This window comes from Notothenia rossii (assembly GCF_949606895.1).
Source record: "Notothenia rossii genome assembly, chromosome: 11".
NCBI classification, from domain to species: domain Eukaryota; kingdom Metazoa; phylum Chordata; class Actinopteri; order Perciformes; family Nototheniidae; genus Notothenia; species Notothenia rossii.
Genome location: NC_136910.1, coordinates 56,073,662 through 56,092,653, shown reverse-complemented (window position 1 = coordinate 56,092,653; position 18,992 = coordinate 56,073,662). Strand labels below are relative to the sequence as shown.

The following is an 18,992-nucleotide window of genomic DNA, read 5'->3' as shown; positions in this document are numbered from 1 at the left end:
GCTCGTCTTCACAGGAGAACCCAACGGAACGGATATTCAGATTACGTTTATTAAGGCATATTTAAAACATCAATTAGTTATATTTAACAATGTGAGCAGCACCATTGAGCCATACTGTCGGCTTCTTCAGATCACATTATATTCAAGATTGTGTATCAGTAAGCTACAATGATGAAGTGAGGATGAAAATACCCATCAGGTTATCCTTTCATTTTACGTAGGAATCTGTTATCACACAATTTAGTGAGTCATTTAAATATAAGTCACCCAATTAACTAAAGTCAACCACTCACAGTTCCTCCAAAAACCAGTCATGCTGCCGTTTACCTCCACGTGTGTCCAGGATCTCATTATTTTATCCTATTGGGAGAAATTGTCAAACGTTTGAGTTACCACGGGAAACCATTGACCTTGACTTTAGACCACTTGGATGTAAACGGGTAATCCTTCAGTACCAGTTTACGTTTGTGCCCATTTCTCATCTTTGCTTTTAGTAGAGGCCCCTACAAGTTGAGGTAGTGGAAGTACCCGAGGTAGAACAAAACACAACCATGTTTTTATTTACTATAATATGTTTAGTTATGAGATGGTTGTATACACATGTTTTAACCCTCTGTTTCATAAACTATAAATATTATAGTAAGGAAAACCATGGTTGTGTTTCGTTCTACCTCGGGTAGGGGTATCTTGAAAATGAAAGCTTTTGATTGGCTGTTTGTTCCTCCATCTTCCGGTGTGTTTGACTGTTTGTTCTCACTTGATGATGTGAACACATTTCATATCCGTGTGGCGTTCAAGACACAAACGCTGCAACGCTGATTGAGAATCTCCCGTCAGTTCACACGGTGGAGAACGGTCTGGAAGGATGCTGACTGATGGATGATTTTGCGGAGAGGTTTTCAGGACCAGGTCTCGCTCTGGAATCGACCCGTGCTCTCCATGGTGAGCAGCATCTGCTCGGCCTCCTCTGAGGACAGACCCCCCTCCTGCTGGAAGACCTCCTTCAGAGCGTCACACACACTGGTGGGCATGTCTTTAGCATTACTGCAAAGGAGAACAACAAGGTACACACACACTTTATAATCACATACTAATAATCAGTAATAGCACTTTTCATACCTATTCAATGATAACTAATATTAAAGGTGTCACACGTCCAAATTGCACCACTTGGGTTGCCAGAAATACATAAAGAAATATTTGTAAGTATTGTATTTGAATGTCTGAACACACTCCTGCTTCTTGAGATCAATAAAGTATCTATCTATTCAGAGTGTATAATTTTCACAACACGTGATCCTAATGCAAAGTGGTGGGGAAAGAATCGGCCATTTCCAAAAGTGGCGGAGACATGTCCCCCAGCGTCCCCAGTATAAAGGACAGCTGTGATTGGGCGCCTATCCTAAATGCCTACATGTGAATAAAGGAAAGGTTTCGAGATGGACTCACCCAGCGATGTAGAAGCAGGCACTTCTGTTGGCGATCAGATCCCACAGCAGCTCAGCGTTCTCCCTCACACGCTGCTGCACATACACCTTCTCCTCCTGAAGCACACACAGTCACACATTTGAATACTTTATTTGGTTCCACAAATTATTAAGACAGGGAACCAAATATATCGGGGCTAAGCAGCACAGAACACTTAGGGGAACACATAGCTCCACACGGCTAATAGCTGAAACAGAGCAATATTTGTTTGGCCTTCCTCTTTGACATTCCAGCAACTCTCCATGGTGCATTTATATACATGGCCAAGACTTCCGAATATGAGTATGCTGTATCTACACTTGTACCCAAAGCTGGTTATCACATCGAGCAGTGGTTGGTATTTGATATACAGTGGGGCAAAAAAGTATTTAGTCAGCCACCAATTGTGCAAGTTCTCCCACTTCAAAAGATGAGAGAGGCCTGTCATTTTCATCCTAGGTATACCTCAACTATGAGAGAAAGAATGAGAAAGAAAATTACATTGTCTGATTTTTAAAGAATTTATTTGAAAATTATGGTTGAAAATAAGTTTTTTTTTAAGTGGGAGAACTTGAACAATTGGTGGCTGACGAAATACTTTTTTGCCCCACTGTACTTGTCCTGGAAAGCCTGGTCCATGTGCAGGTCAAAGGCACAGCCTACTTCTAATATTAGCACCTCCCTGTGGTTGGTGTCAACAACTCACTCACTCACTCACTCACTCACTCACTCACTCACTCACTCACTCACTCACTCACTCACTCACTCACTCACTCACTCACTCACTCACTCACTCACTCACTCACTCACTCACTCACTCACTCACTCACTCACTCACTCACTCACTCTCACACTCACACACACACACACACACACACACACACACACACACACACACACACACACACACACACACACACACACACACACACACACACACACACACACACACACACACACACACACACACACACACACACACACACACACACACAGTCTGAGGGAGGGAGCTCTGTGGTTGTAACGCATGGGAGGGTGAGTGCAGTAATAATGGTGGTGGTAGAAGTACTCAGATTTTGTATGTAAGTGAAATTAGCAATACTACATTTTAAAGTTGTGTGTGTGTGTGTGTGTGTGTGTGTGTGTGTGTGTGTGTGTGTGTGTGTGTGTGTGTGTGTGTGTGTGTGTGTGTGTTACCTGGTCTCGTGAGAAGGCGGTGAAGAGGGTCAGATGTCCGGCCTCCATCTTCTCCTCCCACTCTGACCGGTAGAAGAAGTCTTTGGATTCAGAGCGACAGCCGAAGAACAGAACGTTGTCTAAACAGCAGGGGGATCAGAGCGAGTTAGACACCTGAACTTACTGTATGAAAGAACATCCAGAACATTCATCTGGTTGATACTTAGTGATCATAAGTGAAGTCGTTCGTTCAGAAACAAGGAGACGGCGTCAGACAGTTGGAGGTCTCACCGTGTTTCCCCTCAGCGATCCTCTCCTGTACGGCTGAGCGGAAAGGAGCCAGTCCTGTCCCGGGGCCAACCATTATCACGGGGGGGTCCTTCTCTTTGGGGAACTTCAGACTTCCCTTCTTCACCCACAGAGGCACATACACCTCACCTGTAATACCGCACAAGAAAATGTCACATGACCTCGCAGATTATCAAAATAATTTGCATCAGGGTTTAATTTGACTACGTGGTATTTTACAAACGCTCTTAAATGAGGTTTACAATATTTGGTCAGGAGGGTAAACCAAGCATTTAAACATTCAACTGGATTATATTTGAGATGAGTCTAATTTCCTTTTTTTGTATAATATGTACTTTCACCGCTTTAATTCTATTAGTACGATAGATGTATCGACACTGTGCTGCTGTTAGTCTCTCCACAGTCAATGAGTGAGTGTGTGTGCAGGTAAGAGTGTGTGTAGTGTTTACATGGCTGTTGTAAAGCTAGAATTGATGCAGTGAAAATATTATGGTGAGCTTGCATTATTTCTGCTATAGTATGGGCGTACATATAAATGTAACCACGTTTATATTTGATGTCTTAACTTACACTGAACAAAAATATAAACACTTTTGTTTTTGCTCCCATTTTTAATGAGATGAACTCAAAGATCTAAAACATTTTCTAAATACACAAAATAACCATTTCTCTCAAATATTGTTCACAAATCAGAAAAAATCTGTGATAGTGAGCACTTCTCCTTTGCCGAGATAATCCATCCCACCTCACAGGTGTGGCATATCAAGATGCTGATTAGACAGCATGATTATTGCACAGGTGTGCCTTAGGCTGGCCACAATAAAAGGCCACTCTGAAACGTGCAGTTTTGCTTTATTGGGGGGGTCTGGTGGGGTCCGAAAACCAGTCAGTATCTGGTGTGAGGGTTAGGGTTAGGGTTAGGGTAATGTTGTGAATCGAGTGGCCCATGGTGGTGGTGGGGTTATGGTATGGGCAGGCGTATGTTATGGACGATGAACACAGGCCACTCGATTCACAACATTACCCTAACCCTAACCCTCACACCAGATACTGACTGGTTTTCGGACCCCCCCAGACCCCCCCAATAAAGCAAAAATGCATGTTTCAGAGTGGCCTTTTATTGTGGCCAGCCTAAGGCACACCTGTGAAATAATCATGCTGTCTAATCAGCATCTTGATATGCCACTCCTGTGAGGTGGGATGGATTATCTCGGCAAAGGAGAAGTGCTCACTATCACAGATCTTTTCAGATTTGTGAACAATATTTTAGAGAAATGGTTATTTTGTGAATAAAGAAAATGTTTTAGATCTTTGAGTTCATCTCTTGAAAAATGGGAGCAAAAATAAAAGTGTTGCGTTTATATTTTTGTTCAGTGTAGAAATCCCCCTTCATGTATTCATCAGTTAAGTCTCAGCACCTCTTGGTACCCAATATACTCAACATCCTGTATGCTACTAACAGAACCAAGGCACACAATGTAAGCATGTCTGGACACAGCCTCCAGCCAATCAGAATGCAGTATTCTCAGTGATCACTTGTGTGTGAGACCTTGTGCCTGTGGGTCCAGGGAGGCGAACCAGTTGGAGCAGAGGCCTCTCCGCGGTTTGTACATCTTGGTCTTATAACGGACCACCGCCACCAGGATCTGCAGCCGCTGTGGGTGAGCCTGAGTGGAGAAAAGGGTACTTTAAGTCACCGTGACGGCACATTTCAGAAAGGTGAATCGTCGTCATGATGATGGATGGGCTACCAGCAGAGAGGAGGCGATGGAGAAGGAGCGAGGCTGGATCTCAGGGAACAGATCCAGGAGGAAGTCTACTTTCAGTTCTGCTGTAGTGTGAGGGAAATCTGCCAAGACCTGCAGGACAGAACACACTCAGTGAGCAGGTCGGAGGTCATGTGGACAGGTAACGCTTCAGTGTGTGGGATCTACACAGGTCTGTCTTCTCCTGGCAGCAGCAACAACAACACTGTGGCCGTTTCTCAATCTCGAGGATACTGGCTTCCAAGCCAATGTTTTAAGGATGCTACGTCATCGAGTGCCGCCGAAGGACTGTTCCAATCTCCAGCATACTTGGAATTCCACCGAGGCCGCGTCCTTGGTTTGGGGGAAATTTCGAGGCTGCACATGGGTAGACTTCGCGTCCTTCAAATCCCCACGATACTTTGCGCACGGACCAATTTCAAAAACCCTTGCGGAGAATGGCTGAACCGACGCAGCACACATTTAAATGTAAGTATGTAGTGGCGTAGAACATGTGTTGGTAAATATGTTACTTTCTTACATTTGTTATCACCAAAAATATGTTCCGTGAAAGTAAAGCAAGTTCATAATTAGATAGACATCGTGAGGTATTTATTTTCGGTTCAGTTTATGTTGAAACCGTTAGAGAGAGTGGCACACTTGTTAGCCTGTTCCATTCTTCTTTGTTTTCCGAAGCCGTGGCTTGGAAGTATACTTGCTTCGTTTCTGAAGGAAGTGACTTGGAAGTATGCGACTACCAAGCCAGCATCCTCGCGATTGAGAAACGGTCACTGAGGATCTGACTGAGAGGAATCTGCTAAAAGCTAAACTCTGACTCAATATTTTCTGCAAAGATTTCAAGATGATTTATCGTCATATGCACAGGAATAGCTACAGTTTACTTTTGCAATTCAAATATTAAGTCCCAGGCTCCACCAACAATGCAACATGAATATAAAAACAAATTAAAAACAATAAAGTAGTGCAATGTTTGCAAGACTAATGTACAAGTAATGCAGGAGAAGGGAACTATATACATGTAACATGAAAAGTCAACGTTTTAAAAGTGTAGGAGCCAAAATTCTAATTTAGGCATTGTTGATTATTTTTATTTTTATCATTATTTATTTACACCACACACCGTTGTCATTAGCAGCTTGAGGGTGGTTATGTTTAGATCCCTGCTGTTGACAGTAGGAACTTGTCGTAAATGTTTGTCTTTATTAAATTGGATGGGACACAAACTTCTGTAAGGACCGCTCATAGAGAGGCGAAGTCCCTCCCTTTCCTCCATGGGACCTTATTTCTGAAAAAGTATGTATTGAAGTCAATGGAGAGAGAAAGATTATCTTTCGATCCCGTTTGAATTGTGCCACGGATTACACATATGATGTTTGTCAATTTAAAAGATAATTTTGCAAATCCCAAAAATGTAAATATGTGGTAAAACTGTGAAGTTACACTTTGTGTGAAACCGCTCAATGAACTACATCTCCCGTCTCGCTCCACACACCAAGACGGCCGTCACGTTGGAACATTTCACTTCTTTCTTTCAGAACGAGGCGGAAAGTATTAAAAGAGGTGAAAATCACTCCAAGTCTGGGCATGTTGAGAGCTGTACACACACACAAGGGGAGTTAGTCGGTTCCTAAGAGCCAGCATGCGGGACCGGGATTCTGGGATTTGTAGTCTTTCTAGTTGCGTATTTTTCATAGTCTTATATTTCAACAGTTTTACAACAAACTGTGACTTTTTTGACATGGAAATGATTTGTTAAGATTGACAAACATCATATGTGTAATTGAAAGTGACGGAAAGCTAATCTTTCTCTCTCCATTGACTTCAATACATACTTTTTCCGAAATAAGGTCCCATGGGTCGGAAGTAGATGGGCGGGACTTCGCCTCTCTATGGGGAACCAGTCACCATGTGTTTTATTTGTCAGACAGTATCTGTATATGTTTTACTCTCTAATGCTGCTTTATTTCCATTTCTATTTGAGATGTTTCTATTTTAGAATTGTTTATTTCTACTCTTTTCATTTCTACTTATGTGACATGCCTTCTTTTGTTTCATGCTGCTGCGACACATTTGTTTTCCCAATTTGGGATCATTGAAGTACATCTTATCTTTAATTATTGTTTTATTATAGATAAATAGAATTGAAGGGATGAAACCCCTCTTTAAAGGTCACACATGCAGAGCACACAGCACACACAGTGACATGTGGCCTCTGCATTTAACCCACCCTAGCACCAGGAGTCTAGTACCAGGAGTCTAGCACCAGGAGTCTAGCACCAGGAGTCTAGTACCAGGAGTCTAGTACCAGGAGTCTAGCACCAGGAGTCTGGTACCAGGAGTCTAGCACCAGGAGTCTAGTACCAGGAGTCTAGCAGCAGGAGTCTGGCACCAGGAGTCTGGTACCAGGAGTCTAGTACCAGGAGTCTAGTACCAGGAGTCTAGCACCAGGAGTCTAGTACCAGGAGTTTAGCACCAGGAGTCTGGTACCAGGAGTCTAGCAGCAGGAGTCTGGTACCAGGAGTCTAGTACCAGGAGTCTAGCACCAGGAGTCTAGCACCAGGAGTCTGGTACCAGGAGTCTAGTACCAGGAGTCTAGTACCAGGAGTCTAGCACCAGGAGTCTAGCACCAGGAGTCTGGTACCAGGAGTCTAGCACCAGGAGTCTGGCACCAGGAGTCTAGCAGCAGGAGTCTGGTACCAGGAGCAGATTGAGATTGAGATGTGGAACCAAACTGAGCCTCTCCGTGACTTTAGTCATTGGGAGTATTTCGTCGCTACAGGAAGAGTGTCATCATGTTATTTCTACATTAATGTTATGTTTTCCTTCACCTCCAGAGCGCTGCGTCTCGGCCGGTTGCAGTACGAGTGCAGCTCGTCCTGGCCGGCAGCCGAGCTGAACTCCAGCAGCTTCTCCTTCTCCACCTCGTTGGTGGCGAAGGTAGAAAGCAGTTCGAAGAAGGAGCGTCGAGGCACGGCCGCCACGTCCAGGTGTTTCTCCACCAGGTGGCGCACCGAGCAGGGCTGAGGGAGGCGGGGCGGGACTGAGGAGACAGGGAGTGACCTGTTAGACACTGAGGGGATTCAATGTGTGGTGTATGTGCACATGAAGACACACATACTCATAGTAAGCACACAGTTTGGTGGCTAATGAGTATTGTGAGGATTAAGCAGCTAAAGAAATGTTCTCAAGACATCAGACATCTCATTAAGTCTCTCTCTCCTTCTCACTCCCCCAAACCAACACCCCTTCAAAGTAAAAGCACTATATAGTCACTGTATCCAAACAAGAAGCGCAGAAAGAGGAATGTTTTTTCAAAATAAAAGCCAATATCCAAACAAATGAAAGTACTGAATTCGGATTCTGTGTGGTTAACGAAAGAGCAGTTTTACAGCCGAGACGCCTCTGGAACTGGAATACATATACACGCACAGTTACGGCTGACTAAAGAAATAAAATATGTTGAGTTTGAAGTCGATGCTAGGCTAGTTAGCTCACCTGCAGTGCTGCCTGTGGCCCTCAGAGAGAACGTGGCCCCTGGATCTAACCTCAGCAGTTCACAGAATTGCTGAACGTCTTCTGGAGCGTTGCACGGATACATCATCACCACGTCACCCGCAGAGAACCTGCCCAGCAACAGCACAACGTTAACGCCATGTTTACATCACTGAGGTGAAGTGTGGGCCAACACAGGCGAGTCATTTAAAACCTTTATTTACACTACAGAAAGAAGCAGTGAGAATTTTGCATAATGCACATCCCGTGAACACAAGGTATATTGAGTCAAGGCTGTTAGATCTTAAAGGTCCCATGTCATGCTTTTCTGGTTCTGACCCGTCCCCTTGTGTGTTATAGCTTTTCCTGTATGTAAGACAGAGTCACAAACCCTCAAAGTACACCCGGTAGGGAGTAAAACTCTAACACAGAGAAGACCTGTCTGTGCTGCCCCAGAACGCCTTGTTGGACATTTCTTTTTGTCTTCCTGGGTACAGTGACGTGCCCGTACCCAAATGGACCCATTGGTCGAAATGGACCAATCCGCGGAGCCGTTACATTAAGTCCGTGGATTGGTCCAAATTGACCAATCCACGGACTTCCTCACACACTCAATCTTTTCTCAGCTGCAGCTCCGCCAGACGGCCACTGGGCTCACAGGGAGGGGGGGGGGGGGGGCAGGAGCTCCAACAAGCCGTTTGGGACAGAGAGTGAATACACATACTATACAGAGATGCTGGATGAGAAACCAATGTGAGTTTGGAACATTGAACAATGTAAATCTATTTTAGTAGACCTCAACAATGGAATTATGATCAGTAGAAATGGCCATGACATGGGACCTTTAAAGATTTAATAGGATTACAGACTTCTTTAGTTATGCATAAAACAAAAAGTATAATAAAATATAATATTATTTCTGTATAATTCAATATATCCAAGAGAATTACACGACTTCAGGCAAAATCCTCCTTGTTTTATCAGACTCAAAGTGTTTGTATAAGCATTCATGTAACTGTTAATGCTACTTAAACACCTGTAAGTGAAATATTTAAGTAAATTGATAGTTAGATTATAACTGTGGTTGTTTTTTGAACTCCCTTTGCTTGCATGGACATTTTCCATACACTGATCTGAGATGAGATGCACCTCAACGGGTGAAATTAAAATTGGCTCATAGTTATTAAACTGATAGATATTGATTTAATGTTTGAGACAACAGGGATTTTAGACGGCAGTACAAAACACACATCCTCTTTCCATTAAGCTTTACCACTGTGACAGATTAAGGTAAAGGTGTGCACATTTTAAAGAGACTCAAGACGACTTACTGGATGTCAGATCCGCTGATATCGAACTCTATGTGCCTCACGTCCTGAAAGTGAGAGCTGTCCGTCACTCTGCAGTTGGACACCAGTCTGGCAGGAAAGGGGCGGGACTGAGAGGGGACACTTTGCTCCGTGGGAATCCTCAGCCTGTCTTCTGTCTTCTCGCTCACATCGTCCAGGAAGTGGAACGTGTATGTTGGAGGAAGCCTGCCCCAAAAGTACACACATCCTTTACTCAAGTAGAAGTACAGATACTTGTTTTAAAAAAATACTCTGGTGAAAGTAGAAGTACTGACTAAACTTCTTTACTCAAGTCAAAGTAAAGAGGCTTTGAAATGTACTTCAGTAAAAAGTACCCATAACTAGCAGCTGTTTTAAAGAGTACCTGACCTCCCTTTATATTAATAGAACAATAATGTCATTGTTAGCTAATGAATGTTTCCATGGTGACCAACGGCAACATGACAACGTTTTCATTGGTCCCTCTTCTTTAGAGAAGACCAGGAAATGATGGATACACGGATCGTGTTCAAATCAATAGGCACGCAATGACTCTAAATAATAATGATCACGCCACCAAACACACATTCAGACTAAAGGAACCAGCCTGTTTGGAAAATGTGAGAAGTAGAAAGTACAGGTATTTGAGTTCAACATGTAAGAAGTAGAAAGTATAGGTATTTGAGTTCAACATGTGAGAAGTAGAAAGTACAGGTATTTGAGTTAAACATGTAAGAAGTAGAAAGTACAGGTATTTGTGTTCAACATGTAAGAAGTAGAAAGTACAGGTATTTGAGTTCAACATGTAAGAAGTAGAAAGTACAGGTATTTGAGTTCAACATGTAAGAAGTAGAAAGTACAGGTATTTGTGTTCAACATGTAAGAAGTAGAAAGTACAGGTATTTGTGTTCAACATGTAAGAAGTAGAAAGTACAGGTATTTGTGTTCAACATGTGAGAAGTAGAAAGTAAAAAGTCGTCAGGAAAATAAGTAGTGGAGTAAAGTACTGAGACCATAAAAATGTACTTAAGTAAAGTCACAAAGTATTTGTACTCCACTACTTCCCACCTCTGTTTAAACCCAAACAGGACGAGCTCAACATGAGAAACTGTGTGTGAGCAAACTCACGGTTCATCTTCCCTCAGTGGGATCACAGCGGCCATAGACGGGTACAGAGAAAACACTTTCTCCCAGAATGCATCGAGCCACGGGTCGATCACTGCGTCGGCCCTGAGTCACACACAGAGAGAGAGAGAGAGAGAGAGAGAGAGAGAGAGAGAGAGAGAGAGAGAGAGAGAGAGAGAGAGAGAGAGAGAGAGGGAGAGAGGGAACATGTCTGCAGATTAATGGAGATATATATTGATCTTTGCACTGGCTGTTAATACTTGTGCATCTTTGGTCACCTGGTGTAATTGTATATATAGGAGACAGGCTGTGTTGGGAGTAGAGCACCAGTACAGCATATGTCTGTTTACCAGATGAAGCACAAGGAGGCCACAGGAAAGACATACTGTAACTAACTGAAAGAATAACACTGAATAAAAAAGTGGACGTATAACTGGGAAAGAAGCCTGACTGAATGTTAAATGTTATTATATGAAATGATATTACAATGCTGGAATAAAATGCATGTTAGCCAGATGTCCCTAACGAGGAGTGTCTGGACCCTCCTTCATGGTGTTTGTAGGAGCCAAAATGCTGTTTTTGTTGTTGACCGTCTGATTCTGTTTGTCTGTTTTGATTTACGATATTAAACATCCTTGAAACGCCGAGTTCAGTACAGACGTTATTATGTGTACGCGCCACATCGACGAGCGAAGTTTAGCCTCAGAGCGGCCGTATTCAATGGGAATATAGCCGCCACAGTGTTTCCTACCCCAGGTCGTGCTGGTCGTCAGCGAGCCCCACAGGCAGCAGCGCGTTGGCCCCCAGCTGCAGGAGGCGCTTCTGGAGCTTCTTCGCCACAAAGTTAAACCTGTGGGTAAAGATGGTGGACCATGAGTCACTGTGTCTGAGAGAGAAGTGAGACCCTGAAGAGCAGAGCTGGGAGGCAACTAAGAAGATTTACTCAAGTACTGTACTTCGGGACAACTTAGAGGTACTTGTACTTTACTTGAGTATATCTATTTTTATACTACTGTATACTTCTACTCCACTACAGTTCAGAAGTTAATGGTGTACTTTAACTCCACTACATGTATTTAATACCTTTAGTTACTTCACAGATGTGGATGAATGATGTGAAATATAATCAAGTGTTAAATCAGACTTTAGTTCCACCTGGAGTAAATCCACAAGCTACCCTGCAGTATACAAAGTCATTCAAACTAGCTGCACCTTTACCAGCTTTGAGAACACTTTCATGATCAATCATTATAAAACATATCATATATATTATTCTGAAATGGACCAATCAAACAATGACTACTTTTACTGTCGCTACTTTAACTATATTTTGATGAGAATACTTTTCTACTTTTACTTGAGGAACATTTTGAATGCAGGACTTTTACTGTAACAGAGTATTCCTACACTCTGGTACTTCTACTTTTACTCAAGTACACGATCTGAGTACTTCTACTTTTACTCAAGTACAAGATCTGAGTACTTCTACTTTTACTCAAGTACAATATCTGAGTACTTCTCCTTTTACTCAAGTACAAGACCTGAGTACTTCTCCTTTTACTCAATTCCAAGATCTGAGTACTTCGACTTTTACTCAAGTACACGATCTGAGTACTTCTACTTTTACTGAAGTACAAGATCTGAGTACTTCTACTTTTACTCAAGTACAAGATCTGAGTACTTCGACTTTTACTCAATTACAAGATCTGAGTACTTCTACTTTTACTCAAGTACACGATCTGAGTACTTCTACTTTTACTGAAGTACAAGATCTGAGTACTTCTACTTTTACTCAAGTACACGATCTGAGTACTTCTACTTTTACTGAAGTACAAGACCTGAGTACTTCTACGTTTACTGAAGTACAAGATCTGAGTACTTCTACTTTTACTCAAGTACACGATCTGAGTACTTCTACTTTTACTCAAGTAAACGATCTGAGTACTTCTACTTTTACTGAAGTACAAGATCTGAGTACTTCTACTTTTACTCAAGTAAACGATCTGAGTACTTCTACTTTTACTCAAGTACAAGATCTGAGTACTTCTACTTTTACTCAATAGGCACGCAATGACTCTAAATAATAATGATCACGCCACCAAACTCACATTCAAACTAAAGGAACCAGCCTGTTTGGAAAATGTAAGAAGTAGAAAGTACAGGTATTTGTGTTCAAAATGTAAGAAGTCAAAGTAAAAAGTCTTCAGAAAAATAAGTAGTGGAGTAAAGTACTGATACCAGAAAAATGTACTTAAGTAAAGTAACAAAGTATTTGTACTCCACTACTTCCCACCTCTGGTTAAACCCAAACAGGACGAGCTAACCCTGAGAAACAAGATCTGAGTACTTCTACTTTTACTCAAGTACACGATCTGAGTACTTCTACTTTTACTCAAGTACACAATTTGAGTACTTCTACTTTCACTCAAGTATAAGATCTGAGTACTTCTCCCCCCTCTGCTGAAGAGTACTCACTTAGGATAGGAGGAGTCCCCGAGGCCCAGAACTGCACAGTCCAAGTTCCTCAGAGATCCAACGGGCAACGACTTCCTGAAGACAAACTTCCAGAAGTTCTTTGAAGAGAGGAGAGATGGAGATAGAAGAACAACATGGCTGTGAGTATTCTGACTGATATCATCTTAAATGAATCCTAGTTTAAAATACCATCAGAGGAGAGACTGGTGAGACTTGAACGTGAAGTCTAAGAGTTGTTGGGCTCCACTGGTTGAAGGTATATCTACAGTTACATCGGACTTTACCTGAATTATTATTAGTTAATGCAGACACCACTTCCCCCAAGTTTCACGTGGAGCTACTCAGATTTGAACAGTCCTCAATTCTCCTTTGCTGTACCTTCATGTTGTCTGGAGGGTCTCCCTGGCCGGCGGTTGAGCTCACAAACACAACCAGAGACTCAGAGATCAGGCTGGCCTGTAGGATGAGGGGAAACACAGGAATTTCATTTTTACAAATCAAGACATATCCTGACGTAGGACTTTTCCATTCAAATGACAAATACTAATATGATAAAACTGAATATGAAATAAAATAAAAAATAAAAAATAAGGAAATATATAAGATAATTATAAAAACATTAATTAATAATAGTAAAGTAAATACAAATAAATAAAAGCATTTTACACAAGGAGTGACATGTTTAGCAGCATCGGTTACACGGGGACATTTTCCATAATGTTATTTTGAAACTCAGTTAAGTTAAATCAACCCTTTTCAACTAGCTAGACATCCAGGTTTCTTTTAACACTTTTGATAAAGGAGTCCATTCTCGTTTGTAGACTTGCCGTCATCTTTTCCATCGTGTAGACCTGTTGAAGTCTGTGCCTCAACTGAATAATTGTCGGAGGTCTTAAAGGTCCCCTATCATACTGTTTCTCATCAATATATCACAGGTCTCAGATATATCCAGAGCCTGTCTCTGATTGGCTGAAACACCAAACAGATCATTGCAGCATTACCCATAATCCCCTCTGTTTCAGCCCTGTTTCCAAAGTGCTGATTCTCTGTCTGTTACTTTAGATGAAAATAAGGAGCCCCTCCCCACGCCCCTCTGAGAGACATTTGGTTACAAAGAACTCAATGGTGCTCTAGGAGGAGGTTCAGGTGATCGGGGGGGGGGGGGCGGTTACCTTGGTTGCTGATTGGCTAATGGTTACACAAGCCAAAAACATCGTTATGACATCATTAATTGTCCAAATCTGATCAGCTCATTTTCAGACAGGTTTTTATAGAAATGGATCAAAAAGAGAGAGAATCTTTGTTCCTGAAACTTTCAGAGTCTCTTTACACAGAGGGGACATGTTGATGTAGAAGAGACATGAAGAAGAGGGGACACATGTTGATGTAGAAGAGACATGAAGAAGAGGGGACACATGTTGATGTAGAAGAGACATGGAGAAGAGGGGAAACATGTTGATGTAGAAGAGACATGAAGAAGAGGGGACACATGTTGATGTAGAAGAGGGGACACATGTTGATGTAGAAGAGACATGAAGAAGAGGGGACACATGTTGATGTAGAAGAGACATGAAGAAGAGGGGACACATGTTGATGTAGAAGAGACATGAAGAAGAGGGGACACATGTTGATGAAGAAGAGACATGAAAAAGAGGGGACACATGTTGATGTAGAAGAGACATGAAGAAGAGGGGACACATGTTGATGTAGAAGAGACATGAAGAAGAGGGGACACATGTTGATGTAGAGGAGACATGGAGAAGAGGGGACACATGTTGATGTAGAAGAGACATGAAGAAGAGGGGACACATGTTGATGTAGAAGAGACATGGAGAAGAGGGGACACATGTTGATGTAGAAGAGACATGAAGAAGAGGGGACACATGTTGATGTAGAAGAGACATGAAGAAGAGGGGACACATGTTGATGTAGAAGAGACATAAAGAAGAGGGGACACATGTTGATGTAGAAAAGACATGAATAGGTGACCTTCAAGGCACATTGTTTGAATGTGATGTCGGTCGGTCACCCTCTCTCCCTGATACATTGAACAGCAGCACCCTCACCACGTTGTAGTGATCCAGAGGCAGCACGTTGACCTGCAGGCGTCTCCTCTGCGCCTGGCGGCCGATCCTCTGCGCCGTGTCCTGGGCCGTGCCGGTCTGACTGCCATACAGGACCAGCAGAGAGGGCTGTGACATCATCACTGAGAGACACAACCACAGTGTGAGTAAATCATAGACTGTATATAAAAATAAGTAAATGGACTGGGAACGGTAAAACCTCTTCTCATGTATGTGGTCACTTGGGTATGTCTATATGTTATATGTCTAATTGTCTATGTAGTAAACCAGCTGCAATCAATCTCTCCTTCGTATACTCCTTTATTGTAGGGTGACATTGTGTATTGGGACAGGCACAGAGGAGTAAGTAGAAATACTAGTGTAAAAATACTTTGTTACAAATAAAAGTCCTACATCCAAAATCTTAAAAGAACCAAAATATTGGCATCAAAATATACTTAATGTACTCATTGTGCGTTATGTCCCATTTCAGAATCATATATATCAATTTACTAGATTATTATTATGTATGCATTAATGTATTACACAGCTGGCAAAGGAGGAGCTCATTTAATGACTTAAGTAATTGTGATTTAATTATATATCATAGTTTAAGTATTCATTTATTTATATGTTGTATTAGTTCATAGTCTGAATAGGTAAAGTAACTAGTGAGTCATTTTGTTAAATACATGTAGTGTCGGTAAAAGTACCTCAAAGTCATATTAAGTACAGTACTCTGTACATTATTACATTATTACACTAATGGATAGTCATACAGTAAAGTACATCACATTACCCAGTAACTAGTTTAGCTACTTGTACAGTAAACATTAACATCACTAAATCTGTTATAACACACTCAGTTATCTTCTTACATATGACATGACCGGAAGGCTAGATGCTAGCATGCTAGTTAGCTGGCTAGAAAAGGTGTTCTACTATTTTATTTGCATTCATTTTCTTTATAAATCACATATATCGTCATGAATCAAAAGAACATATTACACACACCTGTTGTCTTTGTCAACAATATCGTTAAACACCAATAGATTTAACAGATAGCTCCATTCAGTGAGGACAGCAGCTCCACATTGTAAACAACAACGCGACACTTTACGGCAGGCCAGCTTCCCGTTCTGATTGGCTCTTCGTCATCTTCTGTTGTTTGAATGGCGGTTTGCAAAGGTGCGTTTAGCGCCTCCTTCTGGAATGGAGTGTGGATCAGCACGGTGTAACCTCCCTGTCCTTTTTAAAAACCTAAATACTGTCCTGTATGCTACATCCCTGAACTCCATCGCAACATCTCTACTATATTTAAACCTGTTTGGTTTCTGTTCAGAGCTTCCTTAACGTTCTTGCTGGTATTTTCGACATTGCAAATCAACATTTTCGTCATTGCCACAATATTCATATTTACCTATGTTTTATCATAAATGAGGGTTGTTGATCTCCTGCACTTTGCACACAGATCATCAAACAGGTATACTCATAGCATTTTTTTAATACATCCGTTTTTTAGGTATTGGTAGTCTATTAGATTATATTTGTAGTGCACACATTCAGGTAACACAGGTACAGTCACACACTGATGTGTCGTCACATGAAACCCTCTGAGTGCGGACAGCTGTGCCCCCTAAAGCAGATCCTTTAAACCACTGGTTCCCAACCTGGGGGTCATGGGAATCAGAACCAGAATATCTTTATTCGCCACACAGACGGGAAATGTACAAGTAGAAATTACTCTAGCGGTAGGAGGAAAAAAGGCAGCCACTTGAGAGGCAATTGTCATTAGGCCTTCTTCAATTTAATGGGTGTGAGACAATTGTATTATTTAAAAGTACATTTGGCCTTTTGGTCTATAAACTATTCATTCGTTTCTATGAGGAAAACAAAATTAAACCGTTATTTTTTTAAAGGTTGAATTGCTTTTCAAGGAACTTTAAAGACAAATCTCACAGGATAAGACCACAGTGTGGAAACATGAAACAAAGACAGAACTCTTATCGAAACTTTCTAAAAGCAAAGAGGAAAAACTCAACTCTGAAAGGACATAATCTGCTGATAATCTCCCCAATTTGCTTGTTTCGTGCACTCATTGCATTCACTACTTTACTTACTTATGTTGTGTGCTGGCATTATTATGTATTGAATAGAATAGGAAATATCCATCGGCTTACTCAATGATGGAATAGGGAAAGGCGTCCCTTTTTATTTCTGTAGAGTAAGCCGTTGGTTTTTCTTGTCTCAGTTAGTTACTAAGATATTTATATTACTGGGCTATTTGTAATTGAGTTATTGTTTCTCTTAGTCTTCCTTTTGTCAGTGAAGTCTGTCCACTGTTTGTTAGGTTAGCATAGAGTAAGCTCTGTTTATTTGACAGATTACCTCCTCAGAAACACAACGCTTTCAAACAGACCACAAGGCGAGCAGAGGACAACACATATTTAATATCACAGTCAGCTGACATGAAATGCAAGATTGTATAGATTTGATAAGATTGTGTATAGAAGTGAAAACAGTAACAGTCATACACAGTAGGTGAAGATATTTCCTGAAGCATGCTGAGAGCTAAGAGCACTTATAGAGTAGAACAGCATTAGTGATGGCTACACAGCTGACGGGCTGTTAGTTCGTACATATGCGCCCGAAACAGCAACTCAGATAAGAGAGGGAACAAAAGATATGAGAGAGCCAAGGGGGGGGGAGAAAGTAAAGGGAGGTCCAAGACTGGGTTACCGTCCATTGGTCCTATTGGTCTCTGGGTTATTTGAATACTTCGTGTGGAGAAGTAGGAACATAAGAAGTTTTGAAGTGGTCCTCTGCCAGTTTGGCTTTTCTTTTCGTAAAGCCTGGGGTATAGTGAGAGATTTTTTTTAAAGAACGGTTACACATCAGAGCAGCTAACGTTTAGACCTCATCCAGGTGAGCTTCAAAATCATTGTATCTCCCATAAAGCCACTGGATTTGGGTTTGTTCATTTGGGTCTGATCCATGTTTTTCAAACTCTATACCCCCTCTTTGTACGGCAGGTTCCCTTTTAGAAAGCATCAGTCTCCAAGCCAAAGCTGAGATACGTTTGTTCACTCTGACGACTGAACATGATACAGATCTAAATCTAAAATCAGTTCCCTTTGAGCACATGTTTACATTTCCACACACCGAACCTGGGCCATGTTACACTGTATGAAACAGCTGTGGATTTATAGTCATGTGATCTAGAGAGTGGGAGGGAATGATCGTGCACAGCAGCTGAAAAATGAGGGTCCCCTCAACCTGTGTTGATATGAAGTGATATACAGGTACCCATGGTAACAGTAGATTAGTGAGAGCAATAGATGAGGGCAACCAGCCCACAGGAAATGACTCGTATATAATGTTGGATAGGTACATCTTCGACACAGACACATAGTATTTAAAAAGATATTTCTAGAAAAAGGCACACATCAATTGAACAGATAATAAGGCAGAGAAGAGTCAGTGGGTGGTGGAGTCCACTCGGCTCTAAATATATAATACAACGATAAAAGTATATTCAATTTAAAAATAAAACAGGATGCCAACACACAATAATTAAAATGATCCTACTCAGTCTTGTTTCTGCTTCACAGATTACTGTTTGGTTAATACAGGAAAGTGACTCAGCTCTTGGATTATCTGACAGAAGCCTTTGTTTACATGTCAGCAGCTTTATAACCATGCATAAACACAGAGAGGTGCACCGTGCAGGCGGTCCTAGCTGGTGTAGAGACGGACGCGCTGAGATATGTTGCTGCGACACAGAGGGCAGC

The 18,992-nt window shown here is 41.7% G+C and overlaps 2 protein-coding genes across 2 annotated transcripts in view; both read right to left on the bottom strand.

The window, feature by feature from the left end:
* Positions 1–31: 31 nt before the first annotated feature.
* Positions 32–16,561, bottom strand: ndor1 (NADPH dependent diflavin oxidoreductase 1). The gene is made up of 15 exons (XM_079657808.1): positions 16,216–16,561; positions 15,205–15,344; positions 13,517–13,594; positions 13,139–13,236; positions 11,415–11,513; positions 10,667–10,768; positions 9,542–9,745; positions 8,214–8,341; positions 7,547–7,758; positions 4,704–4,811; positions 4,502–4,619; positions 2,935–3,081; positions 2,665–2,783; positions 1,450–1,544; positions 32–1,044 (listed from the first exon to the last, which is right to left on the bottom strand). Exons 2-15 carry the CDS (start codon positions 15,340–15,342, stop codon positions 900–902), a joined length of 1,791 nt encoding a protein of 596 aa, XP_079513934.1. The 5' UTR covers positions 15,343–15,344; positions 16,216–16,561; the 3' UTR covers positions 32–899.
* Positions 16,562–17,631: 1,070 nt separating this feature from the next.
* lrsam1 (leucine rich repeat and sterile alpha motif containing 1) overlaps positions 17,632–18,992 on the bottom strand; it is a 30,571-nt gene continuing 29,210 nt past the window's right edge. Inside the window, 1 exon segment of the mRNA XM_079657518.1 lies at positions 17,632–18,992. Within this exon segment, the coding sequence (XP_079513644.1) occupies positions 18,937–18,992 (56 nt within the window). The 3' untranslated portion in view covers positions 17,632–18,936.

Excerpts from the sequence above, each read along its gene's own strand:
- ndor1 (XM_079657808.1), bottom strand. The coding sequence starts at position 15,342 with ATGATGTCACAGCCCTCTCTGCTGGTCCTGTATGGCAGTCAGACCGGC. Across the intron at positions 8,342-9,541 it reads ATCAGCGGATCTGACATCCA|GTTCTCTGCGGGTGACGTGG; the intron begins GTAAGTCGTCTT and ends GTTGCTGGGCAG. Across the intron at positions 7,759-8,213 it reads GGCCACAGGCAGCACTGCAG|TCCCGCCCCGCCTCCCTCAG; the intron begins GTGAGCTAACTA and ends CTGTCTCCTCAG.